The sequence below is a fragment of the Nomia melanderi genome, chromosome 9 (genome assembly GCF_051020985.1).
Source record: "Nomia melanderi isolate GNS246 chromosome 9, iyNomMela1, whole genome shotgun sequence".
Lineage (NCBI taxonomy): Eukaryota > Metazoa > Arthropoda > Insecta > Hymenoptera > Halictidae > Nomia > Nomia melanderi.
Genome location: NC_135007.1, coordinates 213,319 through 231,419, shown reverse-complemented (window position 1 = coordinate 231,419; position 18,101 = coordinate 213,319). Strand labels below are relative to the sequence as shown.

Sequence of the window (18,101 nt, the reverse complement as noted above, 5' to 3'; positions counted from 1 at the left end):
AACTTTTCTCTTTATCCCCCCCCCCCCCCCCCCCGGAGATTAGAGTGTTGCCTTGTCAAAGCGCCAGTCAGCCCCCAAACCTAGGGGAACAGGCAATCGAAGTAGGCCTGAAATCGCCAGTGGCTATCGAGAACGAGTCCAAGATACTTCATTCAAGACCCGACCTCGACGAACTCGTCACGCACCCTCACCTGCAGGCCGAGAAGCGGCACCCCAAGACAAGCCCTGTCGAAAAACCACAGGACCTCCGTCTTCCTTAGGGCGACCCGCAGTTTCAGCCTGCAAATGTCCAAGAACACGCGCGTCATCACTGCTTGCGCGGTCTATCTGCTCCCTCGAACCCCCTTCTCCCGACCAGTACCAGCGTGTTATCGACATAACATAACACACCAGTGTCGCCTCGAAAGGTAGAGGGGTCCTCAGAACTGCGTCGTAGGCTACGTTCCCACAACGTATTGGTTTTTGAACAAACCTGCTTCCTTCAATGCTGTACGTAATCCATCTGTCCAGGAGATACGCCTCGATAACCTTCCGCAGATACAGGGGGACTGGGTGAAACTGCAGGTCCTTCTGTATCTTATGTCAGGGCAGGGTGTTGAAGACATTGCCGATATCAATCGACAAAGCCAGCGCCACCCCACCCTGGTTGACCGAGTCGTCCGACAAAGAACGAACTCAGTCGACAACGTTGACTGTGAACCGCCCTCTCCCGCCTCGGTAGTCGAACTGGGCCTCGTCTAGTCCAGGCGCACTCCGGGACAAATGCTGGACGAACCGAGAGTTTGCAACCCTCTCGAAAAAATTGTGAAGCTCGTCAAGCAGACTCGATGGCCTGTACGTCGCTGACAAATCAGCAGGCCTGCCGGTTTTTCAAAAAGTGCCAACCAGGCCGTCTTCCAACCCACGGAATACTCCCCTCGGACCAGGAAATTGTCTGACCCTGAAACCGAGGACTCCTTAATCGGAAGTATACCGTCCGACTCAGGTGTGACCCCGGATTGATTGTGTTTTTCGGGAATAGAACGCCCATTATTCTTTCTACGAGCTGGGGGTCCAGCTGTACAGTCAGCGGCGGCGCTCAGGATCTCAGCTTATTGCTGACGACCCTATAGGGGCGACCCCACGGATTATGGTCGACCGTTTCGAAGAGCTCTCTCTAGATACGCGACTTCACTCACGCGACGGCTTATTACAGGGTGAAATAGGCTTCGCGAAAATCCCAATACATCCTCGCAACCTCTTCGAACTGTGCCGACCTCCTGCGTTTGGTTCGTTCGGACTTCCGGTGACACAGATGCATGCAAGGCGTAAATCCGCGATCTTTGCTAACCATCTTCCGCTGGAGCACCTCGGCGATCCAGTCCGTCCGGTCGTCGGCAAAGGCCCACGGCCATCGAAGAACCAAGTTACGACTTAAGCCGCGACAAGGAGAAAGTCCTTGTCCCCTTTTCTCCACGCCCATCGTGGCGACTGGTAGGAGCCTTGTCCCATCCGGAGAGTATTTCTATGCCCGTCAACACCTTTCAGTCGCTGATACAACATGAGGCGAAAGAGGAAACCACCAATACAGCAGGTCCCTCCCGCAAGAGCCCGTCATCGAATTCCTCCACTCCCGCGCGTGGGAGTTGAAGTCCCCAAGGAGTATGATGCACCTTATTGTTCAGTCCGGCGAGAAAGTTCCTCAGCTGACTCAGGAAATCCTCGAACTCGGGCTAGTGACAGCTGAGAGGGATATAAACCCCCAACACCGTCACGTTCCTCCATAAAACTCCCTCCCCAAGGGAGAATAGGAGGGAAAGTCAGTGAGGCTCTGCCACGTAATCGCCACCGAGCCAACCGAGTCACCCAACCACCGAGAATGATCAGGCAACCTATATGACTCGGAGGCGGTACTCCAACTCTCAGCCTCCATGGCGTCCTCTGTCCCTTTCCCCGACTACTGCAGTCGCGACGGGAGGAGGGGCAGATTTCGCCGTAATTCTACCGCCTTCCGGGACTTTCTCCAGGATCTGCTATACTCTTTGTCGAAGACCACCTTCAGTTTTCCTGCAAGGACGTTCGCATGCCCCCGCCCTCCCAGGACATGGAGCTCCAAGATAATACCTCCCGTCATAGCCTTCTTTGGCCGGAAGCTCGCCACGTCGATGCTTTGACGATCTTGGTTCCCGGTGCTCTTGGCCTTTCCTCATGGTGACTTCGGCCCCCGGAGACAGGGTGACTATGATGGCCGTCGATCTTGGCAACCGCTCCATCCTGGCTGCTGGCTTAGACCTGGGCGCCGTCTTGCCAGCCGTGTTGCATCCAGCTACGCTCCCTCTCTTTCACTGCGGCGATACCCTGGGCCGTCGCTCTCTTTTTCTTTATTTTCGTAACGCTCTAGCACCTGCGTGCAGGTTGAGCTGTTGTTGGAGGAGTCGGTGTCACCAGTACGTGACTGATGACTCCTTGCCTTCTTGGGCACAGAGCCATCTTTCCGAGGCTGGGTAACAGAGATAGCGGTGACCTTGATGGCCTTCGCCGCCTCTGCCGACGCCTTTGGTCTCCGACGTATAGGAGGACAACACTGACCCATTCCTCCTTCCACTGCAGGGGGCATTTTCCCCGCCTGCAGGTAACCCCCCCTCCTTCATTGTTGCCACAAAATCGCAAAGCATTGCGTCGACTCGGCCGTCGTTTATCCCATTCTCTGCGTCCATAGGTCCGGCATCGGGCGTTATTCTCGTTGACGAGCGTCCGCCACCTAATTGCCTCCACCCTCCTCTTCACCGCGCGCAAGATGTCCCTCCTTCATTAGGGGTGGTTTCGCACCTCCGTGTCAGTATTCCGCAAAGAATGACCTTCCTTTTTAAATTTAACAATTGCACTTCGAATTTCAATGCTAATTTCTTTTCTTCTTGCCATTTTAAAACACTAGAGTCAAATTATTACTGCTGATCACTCTTCAACTCCTCTGTTGCCAAGAACAGTGACAGTGTATAAAAAATGCTCTAGTTATATATTTTTTCGGTTAAAAAGTCACCCAATAGGAATCTGTTATTGTAAAGCTCAACGCTTGTTGGAGAACAAAAGAATCACGGGTTTCTGTATAAGCCGACACTTTATCGATAATAGGAATGTTCATTTCGAGCATTACCTTAAATTGGGTGTAATAACAAGAGCATTATGGACATAAAAATCTGCTGAAATGTCTAAAATCATAATGCAACTTGTAAATGCCCGATGTAATGATAAGGAATCATTTCAAAGTTTATCAGTATATTCGATTATGACGGAAATCAGCAAGTGATTCCAAAATTTTGGCCGATTTTGCATGTGGCACTAGGCTCTCTAAACGAATCGCTGTCACACACCTCTTAGGGCTATGTGTGTTGGGCGGGGGGGGGGGGGGGGGGGGGAAGGAAAGATATCCACTTGCCTGATTATTATGGAGGCTGTTTCCAACCTAGAAGCTCCCCAATTTTGTATTGGGTTCGTCCTTATTAACACGTTAAGCGTCATGTCAGTCACTGGTAACTGACGCTTCTGAATGACTAGAAAACAATCGTAACATATAAGATAACCGATGTGAAATGAAAATGTTTAATAACGTAACTAAGTTGATAATAGTGTGATGCAAACATTGTAACGTCAAATAATTAATAATTGTTCCTGCTTGTCTTTACTACAAAATAAAAACTCTACGGGAAAACGCTTAAGATTTCCGTGGTCCTTAACGTGTTAACAAATTGACTCCACATTACCAGGGTATAAACCCTGTATCCGGCTACTCGCGCCGTTCGCAACCCTGCCTCATAACAAGTGCATAAAACGACTCCACAAACTGGAGAAAACAAACCATATTTTTGGTGCTTTTATTTATTATAATGTATAGTGCATTTTATAATATTAATTAATTAACCAATTAACTTTGATCAAAGTAGGAGTTGATTATCAGCATAAGTTTCATTCATGCAATCTGTGATATGCAGGATAATAAACTTATGTATATCAATTCAAAACAATTTGACTCCAAAGATGTAGGCAAACTAACTTTTCAACATGATGAGAAAGCATTAACATTAGCCGTACCGTGATCGGTTTTAAAATTTAATTAAAAAATTTGCGTTTTATTTTGTTCATTTAATTTTATATCAATTCCTATATTATCCGATTAATCAGTTTCTGAATTTTTGTTTTTCCTTTCGTTTTTGCTCGGACTAAGAAAAATTTATCTATGATCTAACTTTTGACCTTCCTTTAGTAGTCATTTGACTGGTTAAAGATACGAAGTGCCAGTACGGTTAGTTAGTGTTAATGACGTTTCTTGTTCAAAATATTCTGTACGATTCATAATTGTTCCCAGAACAATTGTTATAATATAACGATAAAGGGATGAAAAAATGTATGCAAATACACTTGTTTATAGTACAGTACAGTTCTGATTCATTTTCACGTGTCACATAATTGTACAGCATGATGGTATTGCAATTTACATAACTGTGTATTTCATTCGTTAAGAGATTTCCAATACACCAAAATTTCGTTATCTTTTTTAGGACTCGGCTTGGATAAATATAAACGCTATGACCCAAAGGTAAGTTATTTGTGATTTCAACTATAAAAATCCTATTACATAAATTTTTCACTTACAACTAACCAATATGTTTCATGGCATATTCAATTATATTCAATTTAAACTAGTTTTCATTTGTATTATTATATTTTCTATATTTGCTATTAGGGGGTCTTCTGGTTTATCAAGTCAGCAGAAGCAATTTTTTAACGTTACTCTCGCTGTTCACGTGTTATAAATGTGTCTTCAGAATGACTATATCGATTTAACTAGTATTTATATAGAACATATAAATCGATATTTTTTGTCGTTGTATCAATCGATAATTATTTTTAATTCGAAAAAGTTACATGACAAATCTACAAGGACAATCTACATGCACTGGAAATAGATACGGATTTTACATACGGAAAATCACCGACAAGTGAACAATCATACTGTAGATCATTACACCAATTTATAAGAAGTTAATTATCCATTTAATTTATCGAGCCATCACTTTAAGTAATAATGAGTTCTTAACCCTCCGCATTCGGTGATAATTTTTACATTCGCTTGCATCAGCTCAATTATTATAGACATATTTTGTTTAAAAAGGATAATTAAAAACTCCTAGAGAAGCTTCTGATTTAAAAAACTTTAAGTACTTTATTCTTATTTATTCGTATAAAGTATATGTAAACACAATAGTATTAAAACGAAGTGGAAAGTAGTGAACTCGTCCTGTGAAAGCGGTGTCCAGATCCGTGCTTTAATAGGGTTTCTTATCTCTTGTTCTTGAGATTTCATGTCGAAAAAACTCAGCGCATTTGAACGATACGAACAACTGACGGTGCATTCACAATCTGGCGAAACGCGCATAACTTTTCAGACGCATGTACGTCGCATCGGTACTTTTTTTGTATATAAGTAATCCAAGTAATACATTTTGTATTTCGTTGTTACCAATTCTAAATTAATATCTATTTATAATAGTATTAACATAGATTAAGACAAGCGCTGCCGCGCTGTTTGGCTTTTCTCGATACAAAAGAAAGGAGCGCTATCGCACCGCTTGGCACTTTTCACATCCTATTCAGGAAACGCTATTGCGCTGTTCGGCTTTTTTCGACTGTTTTCTTAAAAACCTCTGATACTTAAACGGTTAAAATAAACTTTCGATGGTGTTCTATAAAGTTCTATGACATTATGTGGTTACGTGTTCTTATTCAGTCTGGTGCAACGTGATGTAACTTATAATTCGTCACTCAGTTACGTGTTATACTGCAATCTTAGATGAATTAATGTAATACTATTGGAAGATCGAGGGCAATGTGTTAAATCAAATTTAAGGTTGTTTGTTTATTGTGCCTAAACAATATTGTATTTCACTTCTTTGAATGAAGTTTAATGTGCATATTTCACGGTATGATATTTTTAAAAACAATTGCTCGAAATGCAGCATGTCGGCACAGCCAGGTGCAAAGGGTCAAACTTATTCTTCTCTTCTAAGTATTAATAAGTTGGAAATCAAACAGTTTATATGGCAATGTATTTGGCAGTATTAACATTTATTGTAAGATTTATTTAAAAAATTTAAATAATATGAGTAATTGACATAAAAAATAAAGAATACAGTAGAATTTTCCAACCGTGGACATTACGAACATCTTGACTGCTTCGAGCTTCATCGTTATTTTGATAATCGACTTTCCAGGGAAAAAAAGTACTTTATAATCTATTTTATGAAGAAAAAAATATATTTTTCAAATAGACACAACAGATTTGGATAAATGCCATAAATATTTGATTATTTTTTTCGTATCTTTTGTAATTCTTTAAACGCGTTCTTTGAACTTGTCGTTAGTCTTCTAAATTCATTTCACGTTTCTCTCAGAAATTACTTACTGACTCGATCGGCTTATCCTTTTAAACGCACACTCTACATATACAGGATGTTTCGCACAACTGTTATAAGACATATCTTCTTCTGGTTGAAATTAGAAAGAAAATGTTAGGAGACAAAATAAAATGAAATAACATTCCGCATATATGCATGGTGACCGGTTACGGATTTTTCGAATGTACGATAGTACATGCGCATTCTACAGTTAAACTATTCTTTTTTGAAACAGTTTTTGTAATAGTTTACCCTATTTTAATCTATGAGAGTAGATTTTTCACTATGGTGTTTCTTGAAAAATATGTTAAGTAAGTAAGTTAAATATATATTAAGTCCTTTAAATTCTGTAGAGGACATAAAAGTGCAACTACTAGCAGCTTATGAATTAATAACAAAAGATCAATTTAATATGGTTATAAAAACAACTTAAAAATGTTATATGAAATATTTGAATTACGATGGGAAGACGTTAGAGCATCCTTTTTAATACAAATATTTTTTTAAAATAAGCTGTGAAATAATCATTTTTCAATCATTTTACTATAATATTTTTTTTACACAGAATAAAGGGGGAATTCAGTTCATGCAAAGAAAGAGGTAGTTTTCAATTTAAAACAATTGTATACACGTTTGAAATACTCACGGCTGTAAATATGTGCCGAATAGTATACTATTCATTTTAGTTTTGTGACATTTTTTTCTAGTTCTAAACAAGAAGATGATATGGCTTGTAACAGTTGCGTAAATTACCCTGTGTATATTTTTCGCTATAATTACAACCAGAATTGTCTCAATATGATGTAAATTTCTGTCTTCTTTTTGGTTAATTAAAACATAGAAGATTAATGAATACCATATTATTTAAAAAGAGATACTAGCTGTAGTTATGTTTATAATAAATAAAATCACTATTGAATTATTAATGTGTAACCAACAAAAGATTACAAAGTATATAACAAGATTTAAACACATCTTTGACTACGAACTCCGTGACTATTACAATGACGAGAAACTTCCCAACAGTAATATTTTAAAAATACTTCTTCAACATTACAGATGCAATCTGTCTGATTAAAGTGTGTTCAGCTTCACTAATAGAAAAGCTTTGTACTTTAGTTTTATAAGCTATATACGTTCATATGTTTCATATTTATGATTCAAATTGAATTGGATTAATAGTTAGTCCAATCGCCTGACATCTGCAAGATATACTCTAAACCAATTTAACCGCATCTTCTTGCGGTAAGGATTTCCAAATCCCACGAATTTGTTGCATTAATTGTTTAAAATTTAATATTTGCTGCCCACAACACCTCTAATTTATATAAGCACACATGTTCTGAATAAAATTTGGGTATTGGATCGTTAGTCTCCTGTGGTGAATGTACAGTGTATGTATAATATGTATATATGGGTAATAAAACTAAAATATAGTAGTTTTCCGTTAGTAAAGCTGAACATGTTTTAACCCTAGAAGTATTACAAACTTCCAACCGTTATGCGAATGTTGAGGGGTAGGGGACGCACTCGCGAAGCCCACCTGAGTTTATTATAGTTTTGATCGAAATATATCTTTTAAATATATCTTTTAGAAGCGCGCAACTTCGCACATAGGGAGGGAAATGATATAAAAGAAAAATTCATGTACATTTAACTTTTTAATATGGTTTTATTCATAAAATTTTTTATATTAATCATAGCTTAACATATTTAGCGCTATACAGTCATTACACACTACTGTAGTATTTCAGTGCTTATTACGAACAAGTCTTTTGTACCTGACACAGAATTATTTTGGTTTAGATACATTATATTTAAATTCCTTTATTTGTTGCTTGGAATACGCATTTGCAGGAGCGTCTCCTTACTGTTGGTTGTTCTGTATTGTCGTTGGGTCTACATCGCCGGTCAAAAAAACTTGATCGATGCTGCTAAAATCGATTTTTTCATTTGACAGTCTTATTTCATGTATATAAATGAATTTATTCCATTATATTTATACAACTTATGTGAAAATATAACTTTCTGAAGTATCTAAATGTATTTAACACATATTTGAGCGATATGACTGCAGGAGATGGAGATAACTTTAGAAATACACACAGTTAAACGCGTTTTTCGTCAAAGTGACCAGTCTTCGATTTGATGACGGCTGCACACAATCTGAGCATACTTTTGACAAGTTTCTGCAATAATACATGTTTAATATTGCTCCACGCCAATTGAAGACTGTTCCAGATATCGGTTTGATTTTTTAGAAATAGGTTGATTATGGGGGATGATCCAGTATTTCCAGCAGTCTTTCTCCTTTTTTCTTTTTCAAATAGTTCAAAGTTTCGAAGTGTGTTTAGGATCATTATCTTGTTAAAGTATGATGTCGCGACCAATCAAACGAACACCAGAATGAATCGATTGATTTTGCAATATACGATGATAATCTTCTTTTCGTATGATTCCATTGACTTTGTTTAGCTAGCCAACACCATTATAAGCAAAACTACTTCATATCATGACTGAATGACCACCGTATTTAACCATGGACGCAATGTAAGTGAAATCGTCAAACGTCGCGACATTTTGAATCAAATAGTTCGAACTTTGATACGTCAAACCATAAAACTGATTTTCACTGCTTAAGGGTCCAGTCATTATATTTTTAAGCATATGCCAACTTTTTTATGACTAACTTCACATACGTGTGATTCTGTTTACTGCAAGAGGACCCAACAAATCATTTTCTCTTAGACGTTTTTGAACCGTTGACACCGAAATAGAATTTTCTTGTCTTTTCTTTATCTCAACCGAAATATCCAGTGCTGTATTGAATCGATTTCTCTTGCGGAGAATTTCAATTCTGACGTTAATTGTTTTCAATGTTTTCCTCGGATTTTCAGAACCCTTTCAATTTGAATTCGATCCAATTTCGGCAAAACACTTAAAAATGAAAATGACTGTGGCCTTGCTATCTCCCCAAATGATTTGTTATTTTTTCTCGAAATGGGAATTTGGACCCGCTTTTTTAAAGATATTTGTTTTTTTTCCATTCTTGATATTTAATGATGAATTATGGTTACACGACCTGCTTTGAATTGAGGTTACCATTATTTCCATGAGCTCATTCAAAGTGTTGACATTATTTAGTGTTATATAGTCTAAGTATTAGACTTATTATGAAATTGGGGCGAATGTGGTTGAGTGTATCCGATCATCTGGAGCAACCAATTTAAACAATTCTATTTTCTCATAAATTGCACCAATCGTGTAAAAAAAATTATTTACTATACTTACATGAAATGACATTCAAAAGTCAAGAAATCAATTTTATCCCCATCGGTCAAGTTTCTTTGACTGACGGTGTACATTTCCTTTTTAATTTGGTTTGGTAGCGCCGTTTTTCTATTTGTAAGCAAGAAATAAAAAAATGGAAATAACAGATAAACTCAACTTGACTCTACGGACGGACAAGCTGGCAGCAGAAGCATGATTATGTTGTTTAACGTTCAAATAATTATTTACATCTTCAGCTAACCAAAATTGTACATTCAGTAACAATCTGGAAAGTGTAATCTACAATAAATAATTTGATAAAACTTTTTTAAGTGAGTACTCTGGTACTCTGGTACTCCTAGGGTTAATCGAACAAACTGTATAAAGAGTGGACCACGAAGCGTGATCAGCTTGTTAGATTATTCTGCTGCTAATGGTTCGATCGGACATTTTTTTTAGCTAAAATATTTTCCAGAGTTATCAAGGTCATCTTCAGTTTTTTACAGGTAAAACTACAATTTTTTACACCCATCTTTTGGGGGATACTGAGGCGAATTCGACAAGCATCATAACAAATATCTTTTTCTAAATCTAAAAAGAAGAAAACTCTTAATTGGAAGAGTTTTGCAAAATTCTTAAAGATTCATAAAGATTATTCAAGAAGAATAACAAGCACACTGTTGTACACTTTCTAGAGCTGTTAATAGATTAGTATTAGTCATCATTAGCTTGATCCCTCGCATACTGTTTGTAAATATTTTGTTCCATACCTTGGGACACAGTTAATAACATCGAACGTGAAGTGTTAGTAGTGCTTTGTGATTTGCGTGTACTGAAGGTGACCTTGATAACTCTGAAAATAGGGGTTGACAACAAATTTGATAGAATCATCTTAAAGCTCTCCCTGAACCTTGTTATTTCAGCTAACAAAATTTCCGATCAAACTGCTAGCAGCAGAATAATCTAAGTTGCCCACGTTTCGTGATTCACCCTGTATAAAAACATATAAAAATTCAGGTACGTATAAACATTTAATAGTTTAATTAACACATTCACGTGGGGATATGTTTCCATATGTTTGATCATAAATCGTAAGAATAACAATGTTTGCAAAAATGCTGTCAGAGTGCATTTTTTTGTTACGTATCTAATTTTCTGATTTCAGTTACTAATTGTGGGTAAATGTTCATGAATAATTTGATAAATAATTTGCTTATTAACATTGATTTACTTTAGTGTTATAAATTATCTGTCTACCATCGGTAATACACGCAGGTGTAAACGTGATGAAGAAGTTTAAAAAGGCACATCTAAACCGGAAGACATCCTTATAGTGAAACAATTTTATATCCCATACAATATAGTACTGATTTTTCCAAATTTCGTTAGAATAAGTTTTTTCGAACAATTAAAATTGTTTGATTTATTATCATATGTTGCAAACTATGGAAATACGAAGTTTTCCAAGAACAGTATAACATAAAAACATATTGAAAGTAGCATTGTAGTTGGAAAAATTAATTATAAGTTATAATGTCTAATAAAATTAATTTCATTATATAAAGATGAAATATTTAAAATAACATAATAAAATTAATTATACAAAATTTAATAAAACTGATTAATATATAATGTTCATTCCTTCTATTTAGAATATTCACAACAAACTAGAATTGGCCTTAGATGAAGACAGCATCTTCTACAAACTGGGAAGTGCAGGTTTAATCACGTTCTCCGATTACATATTTCTCCTCACCGTATTATCAAGTAAGTTCTATTTATATTTATACGACATATTTTTGAATCCTCGACTTGCAAATGTAAAATCTCTATCAACATGCATGACAACTATATACAGTACAGCTTTCACGTTAGCTCTGTCGACCACCAAGTTAAAAGTGCACAAGGGCAAGGGGACGAATCTTCCACTTACGATGCTCGGGCCTCCTCGGTTTTCGACGCATAGTCATTATTGGAGCTCGGCAATAATAAAGCACTGAAACGAGAGCGAATGCGACCAAGTGAGATGTAACAATAGAAAACGAAACTGGCGGCACTATGAACATTAATCTCCATTGTTACATCTCACTCCGTCGCATTCAGTCTCGCTTACGCCCTTTGTTACTGCCGCGCGGTCAATAACGATCACATGCCGAAAGTCGATACGGCCCGAACATCGTGAGTGGAAGAGTCCTCTTGACACCCTCACTTCCCACCGTGAAGAATAACCACTAACACTTCTCAGGCGGACAGTACGTATCCCGTACCTAACCCAAACCCAAATGTTTTCGATGCAAACGCCATACCTCAGTCGCTGATGATTCTTATGGGGATCCCCCCCCAAAAAATAGATTAAATTTTAAAGTGCTTGTACTACCAATCGTGATCGCTGATCCTTCAATGCCTCGATTATTGTGAACTTGGTGAATATTACAAATATCTCTGTACGTGTTACAAATGCATTTCGTATGAACACAAAACTAATGGAGGCGAACGAAAAATATAATTTGCCGACTCAGTCGGTATTGTGCGAGGCTTTTACGAACAAACGAGTGCGGTGATCGGCAACCGACGGACTCGATCGGCAACCCACCCGTGTCGTAGCGACACGGAGCGTCATCCATTCCAACAAAATTAATTAAACGTCAGTATTTTGTTGTCTTGGCATTTGCTTTAATGACTCTATCGCACTATATAATTCATTGATATTTGGTTTTTTAAATTTTATTTCTTTATCTACATCAATCCAGAGTATTTCAATAAGATTTAAATCTGGACTTTGTGCTAGCCATTTCAATACAGTAACTTCTTTTTCGTCTACAAACTGTTTAACCATTTTCGCCGTATACTTTGGATCGTTATCAGCCTGATAAATTTAATCTACAAGCATTTTTTCTTCAGCAAACTGCAAAAGAACAAGTTCAACAATGTCTAACTAAACAAAACGATGCATTTTCTCTTGAATGTGATGTACAGGACCAATACCATTGTCATGCTACCTTATACAAACACCAATCCACAGCCTCCTTTCACGATTGGTTTAATACATTTTGAATTGTATTCTTTGCCAATACGACGTCTTACGTAAATTTTGCTATCACATTCAAAATGATTGATTTTATTTTCGTTAGTAAATATAACTTTTGACTATTGGTCTTCTGTCTAGTTGAGGTAAACTTTTACAAATTAAATCCTTGCACGTCGATTCTTTTCCGAAATCAATGGTTTGCTGCTGCCGTCCGAGTTCCAGGGCCAGATGTCTATGCGAGGCCTCCATCTCATCCTTTTTTCTCGTCCTCCACCATTATCCGATTAATGTCCGGCCCTCTCAATGCACGTACGTGTAATTCCTGTGACAGCAGTTCGTGTACCATCGTTCCTTTGATGTTAGTACTACATTCCGCAACGAGCCACATTATATCTTGGTACTCAGATAATCTAAACGCCAAGTTCACTCTGGACATATTCTCGAATTCGACGAATATTTTCGTGTCACTTGACATCGTTGAGTAACGACGCCTCTTCACTGCTTTTAACTGCGACCTCGCGTCCGGGATCGATGCCTATCATCATCCTCTTTAGCTCCCGATCGGTAACGAAGGACCAAAACGGCGCTTATAGTACTCCGTCTCGAATCGCTATCGCCTAATAAACTCGTCATCTCCCGGTTGTATGAACCGTGTAGGCCTTCCGGTGGCAGCCTCTGCTGCTGTACCGGGGTTGTCAATTGGCATACTGTTAACTAACAATTCGAATGTGTGCCATTTCGAACATTGTTGTTTGCAAAAAATGCAAGTCGGAAGTGAAATTCACTGAAAGTGGTAAGCGAGGCTTGGGATTTAAAATAGTTGTGTCTTGTGAAAATGGTTAAAAAATCGAAATACCAAGTTGTTTGTTTATTAACACAGGCTGTGATGTTAATCGTAGAATTATTTTTGTTATGCGTTTGCTTGGAGTTGGTTCATATGAAATTTCAAAATTTTGTGAATTCATGGACTTGTCTCGGCCAATCTCTCATTCGTTTTATGATAAGGTTATTCGAAACATTTTTATTTCAACGGATGCTGTTTGCAAGAAGAGTATTTTAAGGAGACATTACGTTGAACTCGTTTTAAGATCCTCTATCATGACATGGAAGCAAAAACATACGGATCCATTTAAAAAAATGAAGGTGATCTTCAAATGTACGAAGTACCTCCACCTGCAAAAAGCTATTATCGCCACCGACTGGCCCCCTTCGTACTGTGCAATTTTATTTCAGCAAATATTTCTGTGAAACTTACAATTTCGAAGATATCTGAGGTGCTTTTATTGCCTGAGCAACCTGTACTGAGTAGTTATTGCCCCACCCTGTATATTACTATATTTAATTATATATATATTAGTTAACGAACAAATAATGTTTAAACTTGAAAATTTAATTTCTTTTTCTAAAGTCAATGTCTCAAAAACTGTGTTCGATGAAGTCAAGCGATTTTCAGATTCGTATTCAATGGACGAAAACCTATAACAAAAGTTAAAATTTATTAGACAATATAATTAATAGTTACTCACATTTGTAAATAAACGTCACGATATTTATGTAAAATACATTTTATCTTTATAGCTTCAAGAAGAAATTTTGAGATTGCCTTTAGAATGTTCGATTTCAATGGAGATGGAGATGTGGATTCAGAAGAATTTGGAAAAGTGGCTACTCTGATCCGACAACAAACCAGTATTGGGAACAGACATCGCGACCACATAGCCACTGGTAACATGTTTAAGGTATTATAAATTAATATTCTAATAATAGCATTAAATGTATCTGTCGTTTTGCATTTTGTATTGTAATTTCATTCTCTATTGGTCACTCGATCGTATATCTATTTGAATTACACGTGGTTATGTCGTTTGTAGACATAATCATTGAAGTCGTTGAACGTCAGAATGCGTAAACCACATAATATAAGATTGTTTTTGCAAACTAAATTATATTTTAATCTTTATAAGTAATTTTACTGTTATTTATGATATCTTCTGAAAATCTATTCATTCTACATGACAGACTAATTTTGCGCATATCAGCATGTAAATGAGGTTTCGAAATAGATGGAAACGAATTTTTAACATTCTTTCTTTGTATTTCATTCAAATGTATTCACAAACATAAACAAAAGGGAAATTAAATATTTAGAACTACCTCACAAAATCAATGAAATTAAAAATCAAAACCACGTATAAGACTTAACTCTATGACGACCAAGCCTCGAGCTGTTCCACAAATAACGGGGGGGGGGGGGGGGGGGCACGTGAAGCCTACCTCAGTTTATTATAGTATTGATCAAAATATATCATTTAAATATACTTACGTATTTCAAATGTGCACCTTCGCACATGAGGAAGAAAACGGTGTAAAAGAAAAATGTATGTACATTTGACTTTTTAATATGGTTTTATTTATCAAGTTTTTTTTATATTAATCAGAGCTATTAATTATTTATTACTATAGAATTACTATAGAATTGCTTTGGTTTAGATACATTATATTTAATTTTTTATTTTTTTTATTGTTTGTTGCTTCTAATACGCACTTGTAACAGCGGCCCCTTCTCGTTAATTGCTCTGTATTGCCATCAAGACTACATTTCCTCTTTAATTTTGTTCTCTTTACATTTTTTACACTTTCCACAACAAGTTTGTAATCCTTTCAAATTCGTACATCTGCCATCAATATGCACTTTAATTACTTCGTTTCAGTTTAAAAAACAGCAAGAAGTGCGATTACGTTTTTCTAATTTGGTATTCCAAAATACCGAATTATGTAATCGCGTTGTTTTTCTATTTATAAGAAGGAAATAAAACAAATAAAACTAAACAAATAAATGTAATTCAACTCTATAGACTGACAAGCTAGCAGCATCATGATAGTGTCATTTGGCGTTCAAGTAAGAATTACTATCTTCGTCAAACCAAAATCGTTTATTCAGTAACAATCTTGAAAATGTAATCAACAATAAATAATTTTTAATAAACTTGTGTTGTTTCTCAAATGTTTTTCTCAAATTTTTGATACGGTGTGTGCGAGGAACCTCTCGCTCCCTGGTCGTCATAGGGTTCATTAAGAATAAAGAATAGCTTCTTCCTTAAATATTAAACAAAAATGTGATGCTTTTTATATTTGTTCTTTATATACTTAAAAACTTGTAATAAGTTTTATTAAACACAATTACTTTCTCTTGTCAATATCAGGGATTTTGTTGACAATAAAATATAATATAACACGTGAAAAATTATAGTGATAAAAGTCACTTTAAAAAGACGCTCTTGGATTATAAGATCTTCCTTATATGAAATAAATTATAAATTACAATCTAATGAAAATCATTAAGTTTTTGTATATTTATTACATTTCATTATATTGCTCGGAATATAATCCATTTGTCATATTTTATACATTCAGGGTGTCAATTCTGCATTAACTACATACTTCTTCGGATCAGATATGAAAGGAAAGTTGACTATTGAAAAATTCCTCGAATTTCAACAGCAACTACAGCAAGAAATACTGAGTCTAGAGGTAAGTCTAACACAAATCAGATATAAATTATGTAACATATTTCAGTTATTTTATCTTCATAGTACATAGTAATGAATAAGTATCTCATTAAATCATAACCTTCCATACCCACTAAGCTTGTACCGTAACCATAGTACGTAGGGTCAACTAATTCAAGTGTGTGTGAATATAGTGGTGATTAGAAGAGGAGGAATTCGACTGTAATCGTTAGAGCTTAGTATTACCCGTCTATCACTTGAAAACTAGCACGATGGCATAGGGGTCTCTCGCGATGTGTTTTTTAATAGTTTTGATTGGTTATGTCTAACCATTGACGAAAAGCAAATTAATATTAAAAACAAGATGAGAACAGTTAAAAACTGATCAATTGGACCAGCATTTCTCAACTTAGTTATCAAGTGATAGACGAGCAATAAGTATGGAAGGGATCGCTGAGCAAAGCAGTGAACGAGAAGTGGCTGGCGGGCCACGTTTCCCGTCTATGGATTAAATGAATGTCGAGATTCTGCAATCACATCACTCTACATCAAATTGATCAGTCCTTCATATTAGCATCACAGATTTCTTTCAAAATAAAATATAATATGATGAACGTGAAGTTTGAGAGGAAGGCGGGGGGTAGATACCATTTTGATTGGTTCGCTCTGGCACATTTTGAATTCTAGGAAAAATCCTACAGTAACATAAATAATTCCATAGATTTAATGTCGAATTAATTTTTTGTCTTAATCTTAAATTGAAATTACATTGGCAGTATAAATTTATCGTTTTGTGTAACTACCATTATTTTAGATCACAAAAAATTGATATTTCCAAGGCTTAACGCATAGTGATACCATTTTACTCAATAAAAAACTTAATTACCTAACATCAAAAATTATAAACAGGTTCTTATTACTTAATTATGTTTTGTGAGTATGCGCGTAATTACTGAGACGGGTATCACAAATAAATATTAGAGACGTTCAGAATAATCTAGAAATATTTTATGTGTACGTAATCTCAATATTGTATAAAATCAATAAATAATCAGGAATATCCCAAACGTACTCAAGGTATATAATGAATGGTGACAAAGATAATATTCCAGAAAGTCTGCGAATAAGTTAGATGTATGTGAGTGTTTAAATTGCAAGTTTGAGTCCATTTTGGCGTACTATATGTTTCACCTTCGTACGGGTAATTTGTGCCTCGTGCCGTTTTCTATGAGATAAATATTGTTTACTTTAATAAATTTCTCCTACAATATCGAAGGTCGGGGGTTTCTTAATTTAAACGAAATTGTGTATCATTATATTCATGAATATTGTTGACGCCTTTACTGAAAGGACGCATACTGCACGGTACCGTTAGATTACCTAGGGCTGAAGGAGCGTCGATGACAACTCGAAAACGTGCAACAATTTCTAGTGGCACCAAGGTGGGATGGGCACTTTCGACCAGCAGGCCCGTAATAAAGCAGTGCGGCAAGGTCCGGCCAAAAATCCCGTACAAAACCACCGTACGCCTTCCAACGCCGTTTCCGAGTTCAGGAGATGCTCCTCCAGGAACTCCATTTTCGTACCCCCACCACCAGAGAAAATCAGTATATAAGTACGGCGTTTTTTCTCGGAATCAATCAGAATCCAAATTATCGAACATCCAACAACGTTACGCTACCCGACGGAGCGTTAACTTATCGTATCGTGTCGTATCGTAACTCATCGTATCGTATCGTATCGTATCATATAATATCATATCGATATCGTCATTATACCACGACACCATTTCAACGCGTCCTCCAACGTTAATTCGTGAGAGACATAGCTTGACCACCCGACGCTCAACAAATATCTTAAATA

The 18,101-nt window shown here is 36.8% G+C and overlaps 1 protein-coding gene across 5 annotated transcripts in view; it reads left to right on the top strand.

Annotated features, from left to right (window-relative positions):
- MICU1 (Mitochondrial calcium uptake 1) overlaps positions 1–18,101 on the top strand; it is a 168,873-nt gene that overhangs the window by 144,628 nt on the left and 6,144 nt on the right. For 4 of the 5 annotated variants that reach the window (XM_076370599.1, XM_031992633.2, XM_076370597.1 and 1 more), the window contains 4 exons: positions 4,536–4,573; positions 11,354–11,468; positions 14,308–14,468; positions 16,144–16,260. In XM_076370599.1, the coding sequence (XP_076226714.1) occupies positions 4,536–4,573; positions 11,354–11,468; positions 14,308–14,468; positions 16,144–16,260 (431 nt within the window). The remainder of the gene's footprint in view (positions 1–4,535; positions 4,574–11,353; positions 11,469–14,307; positions 14,469–16,143; positions 16,261–18,101) is intronic. The other variant, XM_076370598.1, reaches the window with a different exon arrangement.